General features: G+C 31.3%; 1 protein-coding gene across 1 annotated transcript; it reads left to right on the forward strand.

Annotated features, from left to right (window-relative positions):
- Positions 1 to 2,142: 2,142 nt before the first annotated feature.
- On the forward strand, positions 2,143 to 4,355 carry LOC111908877 (predicted GPI-anchored protein 23). Its single transcript, XM_023904674.3, has 5 exons — positions 2,143 to 2,289; positions 2,408 to 2,467; positions 2,572 to 2,743; positions 3,851 to 3,894; positions 4,054 to 4,355. The coding sequence occupies exons 1-5, from the start codon at positions 2,236 to 2,238 to the stop codon at positions 4,240 to 4,242; spliced, it is 519 nt and encodes a 172-aa protein (XP_023760442.1). The 5' UTR covers positions 2,143 to 2,235; the 3' UTR covers positions 4,243 to 4,355.
- The last annotated feature ends 4,692 nt before the right edge of the window (positions 4,356 to 9,047 follow it).

Raw genomic sequence — 9,047 nt, forward strand, 5'->3', positions numbered from 1 at the left:
TGCGGAAATGCAAATAATATGCGAAAAAGCAAAAACAAGTAAAAACTATGAAATTGTGCCACCTCAACCTTATATTTTGTATAATAATCGATCCAAATTTCGAACTACGTGATGATAAACGATGATACATGAGAAATTGTTTCATATTAGCAAAGCATGATTTTTGACATTTTTATTATGAAAACATAAATTTAAAAGTGTTTAAGGACGTGAAAAAAATAGTTGTTAAAACAGCTTTTAAATCTATATTATCATAACACAATTCAATGTAAACTTATTATATTTAATTTATTGCAAATAAATTTAATTTTTATAGTCAATATTTTAAGATAAAATCTGTTTTCGCGTAATATTTATGTTTTCGCATGAAGCTATATATATATATATATATATATATATATATATATATATATATATATATATATATATATATATATATATATATATATATATATATATATATATATATATATATATATATAAAGAGTCAATTTGGCACCATTTGTTTTTCCCTCATTTTGTGTATCTTGATCCACTTGTGGCATGCTAATTCACAATTTGTCAAAATAAATTAAACAATTCAAGCTTTTAACAGAAAAGCAAAATGAACAATTAGCAAACTTTTATTGCGGAGAGTAACTAGTAAAAACTATTGAAAATTTCCAAATTTCAAAAATACAACATATTAGAAAAGGGTATTTTTTTTTCCACACACCAATTTACTGCCTACTAAAAAATCATAATTATTGATTAATCATTTCAATAATAAATTATTTATGTTAAATATTTTTCTGAAAAAATAAATTTTTTCTTTCTCCTTTTTATTTCTCTCTCTCCTTTTTATTCTTTTTTTCTCTCTCTTTTTTAATCTTTCTCTCTCTCTTTTTATTATTTTTAATATTGTTTTATTACTATTATTATTAGGATATTAGTTATTTTAATAATAATTTTCGGTTAACATAGAATATTACTATATGTAATTTTTATTTATTTATTTATTTATTAAACTCAAAGTAATAAATCAAAGTCAACATTTTTTTCTTATTGATGAGCCAATATTTTATATTTTTAATATTTTAATATAATTATAAATCAATTAATAAGAATACTTTTATAAAAAAACTGTAATTTTTAACAAAAAACTACATGTTTTAAAAAAAACCGCATGATTTAAAAAAACTACATTTTTTATAAAATTAAAAAAAAAATTGCACATTTTTTTAAAAACTCCATGTTTTAAAACAAAATTTCATGTTTTATAAAAAAACCAGCAATTTTAAACGTTATAAAAAAGCTTAAAAATAGCAAATTATAACAAAAAAAATAAAGAGTTCTATGAAAATTTGGTTTATGGTAAAGGAAAAAATTATTACGTTTATTGGTTTACGAATAAAAACAAAAATAAAAAATGCTTATTTTTTTATACTATAAATTTTTTTGATGGCTGAACTATGCAAAAAGAGTATATATAGTAAAATTTAAATATGAAATGAAAATTAAAATTAAAATTAAATATAAGGAGATTTTTTTGTCTTTTTCTTGAATATTCTTTTGGAAATTTTTGAAAAATATCATCATCATTTTGTTTAATCGTCGATTATGGTTCAACGGCAGTGTCGGTATAACGCGTGGTGGTCCAGTGAATCGGTGGTTTGACGATGATGGCTTGATAGTTTCGGTGGTCTGGCAAAACGACTACGACATATATATTATTTTAGTTTTATTTATGATTCTATTATTGTAAAAGTATTTTAATATATTAACATGAAAGTTTGAAAATAAAAAAAAATATATTAAGTTAAATACATGTTATATTTGAATGTTATTGAAATGTAAAAAAAGAAAAAAAAATTGTTTTATATATATATATATATATATATATATATATATATATATATATATATATATATATATATATATATATATATATATATATATACTTTTTCAGATAAATAATAATTTATTAATGGTAATGATTAGTTGATATATTATGTTAGTGTTTAATATAGTGGTCTTAATAAAAGTCATGAAGCTAGTTTGACCACCGAAGCATGTTTCCATAAAGAGTGCCTTATCTAGTGCATGTCATGTCACGTCACCCTTCTATGCCATGTGTTAGCAAGTCCATGCGTTTTTGCAACAAATTTGCTTTTTCTCATAAATCTATAAATACATCTTCTTCTTCCTTCCATACAAAGTACAAACCCCGGACAATTTTACTTACAGAGATCAGAAATGGCCAGCCAAAAGACCATGACCGACGCTCAGGCCGCCTTAGGTCAACAGCAGGTATATATCGCGAACACCGCCTTCCCACAACATCTAGGCTCGTGTTTGTAATTTCATAACAATTTCAATCTCATCTTTTTCTTAAACTTATGTAAATATATGTTCACGGTGATGACAGTTGCATAGAGATGCAGCAACGAACCAACAATCTGCACAAAACGCCGGTATCGTGGAACAGGTATTGTAATCTTACAGCGATCAATACAAATTTAATTTACGAGATCATTCAAAGTCGGACTGGAAATTGGAAATTTAAATCGATTGAATACGCGGTGTATGCAGACTGGCGATTCTGTGAAGAGGATGACACAAGGAGCGGCGGACATAGCCGGCGGAGCAGCAAGTGGGGTGCTGGGATTAGCACAAGGTGCGGCGATGGGAGCGGCGAACGTGGCTGAGGGTGCCGCCGGCGCCGTGAAGAACACCTTTGGGAATAATCCAGGCTCACAAAATAGTAACGCCCAATCCTAAATTTGAAGGCATAAAACCTGTTGTTTATATATTGGTTTGATAAGAAAAACATGAAAGAAAGAAAGAAAAAACAATAAGCTAATGAGTTGATAATAGATACTTTATTTAATTTTATATTATCAGTTATCGAGTATCTGTAGTATTTAATATTTTTTTTTTTTTGTCAAATATAAAGTTATGTGCATAATTTGATATTTCCTTAATGTTTTTAATTCATACAAATTTAATTTTGTTTCGAACATGAGGATTACATAAATTTGGTCCGAATTAATAAGTGGATCTAAGTTCCAAAGTTAATCATTAACATAATATATGCATTTAATTTGTACTTGTATATTGTATATTAGTTTATAACCCGTGGAAACCACGGTTACAAAATTAATTAAATTTTTATAGTAAAAACACAAAATTATTAATTAATTATTTTAAATAAATTATTAATTAAGAGTTTTTTTAGTTATATAAATTTTAATCATTGATTTAAATAAATATGTGAAATTATATCATTTGTATTATTTTTATTTTTATTTTTATTCTAATGTTATTAATTTAATGTAATTAAAGTGAAAATTTTAAAATTTGAACTTTGAAATAGAGTTGAAAATGGGCATACATTAATTAGGAGACATAATAAAGTGACACATGACAAAAGAAGAATAAATATGCATTAATTAGGAGGTCTAATAGAATGACACGTGTCAAAGGGAGAATAAAACTATTCTTTTATTAGAATACGGATTTTTAAGTACGTATGGACGCTATCTATCAAACTATTAACTATATATGTTTCAATTATGGTTGTTTAAATTATTATGAAAAAGCATTACAAGGTTACAATTGGGTCATCTAAATAAGGTCATCTAAATAAGGTTGTAGTTTCATTTCAATGAAACAGATTAAAGAGAGACAATAATATTGATTTGTAATCGTGATAGGTAAAACATACTAATAAATATATATAATTCATTGAAAAAGATATTATGATTCGCATATGTTAAGCCTTAAACATTGATTTGAATAAAAACAAGAGTTAATCATAAAAATATTATTGATTTGTTTTTTGTTAATCATACATTTTTTTTATATGCAGCGACAAGCCAACAACATTGCCAAAACGCTGGTATTGTTGATCAGGTATTTGATTTAGGAACACATATGCGTATGTCCATGTATTTCTTCAAATTTATGTGGATTGTGAATTTGTGATCCTAGCTATAACGATCAGTTTACAAGTTCATTCAAAATTAGACTAAAATAGGAGGTTTATCATGATTGAATACGTTGTGTATGCAGACCAATGATTCAGTGAAAAGGATTGCAAATGGTGCAACGGACGTAGTTGGTGGAGCAACAAGTGGAATGTTTGGATTAGCACAAGGTGTGGCAATGGGTGCAGCGAATGTAGCCGAGGGTGCGGCTGGTGCTGTGAAGAACACCTTTGGGAATAACTCAAGCTCACAAGATTGTAACGCCAAACCCTAAGTTTGAAGGCTTAAAAAATGTTTATATATGTTGTTTGATAAGAAAAGAATAACTACGATATTAAAAAAGAATAAGAGTACACACTAAAGATGTCATGCATATAAGTTGGTTCACAATGATTAATAGACATTGGTATGTGACTAGGCCATCTCCAATGCATTAAACCCATGAAGACTTTAATAGAGTGCCAACTAGAAGAAAGACTATATATATTCAACTAAATTCTTTAAAAAAACCCACAACTTTTCACTACATATTCTATTCAATCGTTCAATGGTGATTCAACTCCACATTCTCTCTCCTTTATATTATATTCAAATTTATTATATTAAACTCTCATTAAGCTCCCATTATGGATGACCTAAGAAAAAAAGTACAAAAAATAAAGAGGGTCGAGAGAAAATAAATAATGGTCAAGAGCTGAATGGATATAGAAATAGTAAAAGCAAAGCAAAGAAAAGTACTGGCAATATAGTAAAAAATTGATACTAGAATTAAAAGTTGATACGTTTCTAAAAAAAAAAGTAAAGAATGGATATATAATTATAAATCAATGTTTTTCTATTCCGGCTTTTATTGTAGGGTTATTGTCACTCTGACCTAACTATCTTTCGTATATTGGTTTAAATGGTCCCTCGTGACTATTTTTTGCTTTTAAAGGGTTTATACTTGTCATTTTATGGTTTAAAAGGTCACATTTCTAGATTTGAAGGATGCAACCGGTCACACGCATCTGACTAGGACGTTTTCTTATTCCACCTCAATGCCAAGTATATTAAATATGCCAGGTCATTGCCACGTGTTATGTCACTAAATGAAATGTATATCCGTTTAAACCCTCTCAACTGTCCCTTTCATTTATTCTGCTACCATTTGCATTCGTATACTTTTTTCAAACCATGATTGACACGAATCCGTTTCTTAAACTCTTCCTCCCTGAAATCGGCCAACATAATCAATCCTATGGCTGTCTACATGAAGATAGATCTCCATTTTGCCGGAATTTTTTCGAGGTACCCCGCTATTTGTTACTCAGATGGTACAGAACAAAGGTTCGATGATGTCGATTTTGCTGGAATGGACAAGAACGAGTTTGTGGAGTTCATTCAAAGATTCGCTAATGAGGTATGCATCAATGTTTACTTTTGCATGCCCGATGTTGTGTTCCCTGATGGATTGAGGTTAATAGCTACTGATATAGACTATATGGACTTCATCGAAGTATGATATGCTTCTGGTAGTGTTATTAATGTATACATGGACCATCTTGGTGTTAATATACATCAATGGGTCCTTGAGGAGCAAGGCGAAATATGCAGTTCATTAGATGAATTGTCTGATAGAATTGAAGTTGGTGAAGAAGTGCAAGGTGGTATGGATATGGATGATGGAATTGAAATTAAGGATCTGTTGGGTCATAGTTGGTAAGGTGTTACGGAGGATTTGCAAGGCACTAGGGAAGAGTTGCAAGATGGGGAAGGTGATGACATTAACATTGAAGTTGAGAATGATCAAGGTGATATGGAGGATCTGCAAGGTAGTACGGAGGATTGGCAAGGTAAGGAAGATGATGGCATTGACTTGGAAGTTGACAATGAACCTGATGAATGTATTCTTATGAATAAGACAAAAGATGATGAGTTTTGAGCAAACTGTGCCCAAATGACCAAGTTACCCCTAACAATCCTCCTCATGAAGAGCTATATGAGCATGTAGTCGATGATGAAGTAATATCTAATGAGCAAGCTATTTATAATGACAATGTTCATTGGAAAAAACAGAAGCCTGTATTAGGTATGAGATTTGTGAATCCTAAACAACTGAAACACATGTTGTGTAACTATGCTGTTGCAAATGGTTATTAGTTATGCTTCAAGAAAAATGATAGCAAGAGACTTTTAGTTAAATGTTGTTCCGGTGCTTGCAAGTTTAGATTGTGGGTGTCTTGGATGAGTGAGGAAAAATCTTTCCAAATTAAGAGTCTCATAAATGAGCATAACTGTGCAAGAAACTTCAAATTAGGTTCAATTGTCAACTATGCTTGGATAGGTACCCATTACACAACCCAATTCTTACAGAAACAAAAAGTTGGTGTTAGGCTCCTTAGGGATGAGGTTAAAGAGAAATTTGGGATATATTTAAGTATGGGACAGTGTAGAAGAGCTAAGAAGTATGCAATTGAGTTGATTGAGGGAACATTAGTGGATCACTATGCAAAGCTATGGTCATATGGTGAGGAGATAAGAAGATCAAATCCTAGATCAACAGTCAAAATGGATGTGAATGCTATGCCAGATGGTAAGACTTATTTTAGCAAGTTTTACATTTGTTTTGATGCCCTAAAGCAAGGGTAGAGAGGGAGCTGCAGAAGAATTATAAATTTGGATGGGTGTTTCTTAAAGGGTTTATGTTCAGGAGAGCTAATTCTTGTTGTAGGAAGGGATGCTAATAATCACATATTCCCAATTGCATGGGCAGTTGTATGTGTAGAAAACAAAGCAAATTGGAAATGGTTCTTGGAAAATCTAAAAGATGACCTTCATCTAGAGGATGGTTTTGGTATATCATTGATGTCAGATCAACACAAGGTATGTCATATACTTACAACTTTTATATATTTCACAATTAAGTTACATGATGTATAAAATATGACTATTGTTATGTAGGGGTTGTTAGAGGCTGTTAAGGAAGTGCTTCCTATTGCTGAACATAGGCAATGTGCAAGGCATATTGTAGCCAACTTTAGGAAAAGATTTGGTGGTGTACACTATGAGAACATGTTTGGAAGGCAAGCAAATCATCCACTGAGCCTTTATTCAATGCTGCCATGAAGGAGATTCAAGTACTTAATCCTGCAGCCTATGATTATCTTATGGAAACAAACCCAAAATCTTGGAGTAGAGCATTCTTTCAAGAAGGAAAGATGTGTGATGCAGTGGAAAATGGATTGTCTGAGAGCTTTAACAGTGTCATCAGGGATGCAAGGAAAAAGCCAATCATCACCATGTTAGAGGAGATTAGACTATATGTTATGGAGAGGTTGTACAATTTGAAGATGAAAGGTTGTTCATGGCCTGATTACAAACCCTGCCCATCAATAACAGTCCTACTAAATAAATTGAAAAGAGCTCAAAGGTACTTTCTAGTCTTTACACTTTTAATATAAGTGACATACTAACTAATAAGGTGGGTTTAATAGGTACTAGCAGGTTTTACCAAGTGGTCTTAACCAATTTGAAACCAGAAACCTAGCAGAATCATATGTTATTGACCTTGACAAGAAGACTTGTACTTGTAGAGTATGGCAACTTAATAGGTATGGTTGTGTGCACTCAGTAGCTACTATATCATATTTGAATAGAGATGTAGCCACTTATGTTGATCCAATGTTGTATTCTGCCTTCTACAAGAACACTTACAAATACCAAATACATGGGATGAATGGCAGCAACATGTGGCCAGTTACTGAGTTCATACCACCCTTACCACCATTAAAAAGAAGAATGTCAGGTAGACCAAAGGTAAATAGAAGAATAGATGCATCATAAAAGCTTCCAAGGCACACTGTGTTTAAGGCATGGAAAATAATCTTGTGTAGTGTGTGTAGACAATCATGGCATAACAAGGTTACTTGTCCCAAAGTTGAAAGGCCACATGTAGAAAGGTCAACGGTGCAAAGGAGCATGAAACTAAAGGTCAAGAAAAGGAAAACATTTGACAAGGGTAAAGATGGTGAAGGAAGTAGTGGACCAACTAGAGGTGGTGAAGGAAGGAGTGGACCAACTACAGGTTATGAAGGAAGGAATGGACCAAAAATTGGTGGTAAAAGGAAAAAAAATATGAGAGGATCATAAAAAAGAAACTTGCAAAGAAGGTTAAGACCAAGGATGGGAAAGGTGAAACTAGTGCAAACCCGGTAGACCTTAATGAGTAGGTATAATTTGATGGTTTCCTATGGGTATGTTTGACAATGGTTTTATGTTGTACTTGTTTGTTTGGTTTAACATTTACTTGTTTGTGTGAAGTTAGTATGTTTACATTGACAATGGTTTGTAATATTATCATGATTTGGTTCTTTAAGACTTTCGGATTCCTATTACTTTTCACCTAGCATGCAGTCAATTCCCATTATTTTCATGTGCTATTTGTGTGCTTAATGGACAAAAATGTGGTCCTTGTAAGTAAGGGTATTGGCACAAGACATTATACGTAATGACATTAAGCAACCCAAGAACATTAACAGTTGCTTTTATTTGACTAGATTAAGGGTAATGACACAACAACACATCAATGAACCATCACATAACTACATAGTGTTCTTAATTCACCAATCCAAGTACATAACTTATAAATGATTAAAGTACATTTGATTACAACTTATAAATGATTAAACCCAAAAAAAAACACCCAACTACAAAGTAAAAGCAGCTTCAACTTCAACACCTCTACTTGCAGGTTTTTCTTCGACCTCAGGAGTACACTTAAAATTATGTCTTCATTGTTGCATTTTATTTCATCCACCCAAGAAATGAAACCTGATCGTGGTCCCTAAAACAGAAATTAAGGTAACATTAAAAAGCTGATCATCAAACTAGGGTTCTAAACATATTAATACAATTACCTGGTTTGGACATGCATAAAATGGTCTTCCAGGGTTATTGATAGTCTTCAATGTGCGAATTATTGCTGGACTTCCACACCCACACACAATCTTCATGTGCGAATTTTTGAATCTCACTCCACAGTTCCTTTGAAAAAGAGAAAACAAAATGAAGGATCACAGTTGCTTTGAAAAAGAGAAAACA

Source organism: Lactuca sativa, chromosome 4 (assembly GCF_002870075.4).
Source record: "Lactuca sativa cultivar Salinas chromosome 4, Lsat_Salinas_v11, whole genome shotgun sequence".
NCBI classification, from domain to species: Eukaryota; Viridiplantae; Streptophyta; class Magnoliopsida; order Asterales; family Asteraceae; genus Lactuca; species Lactuca sativa.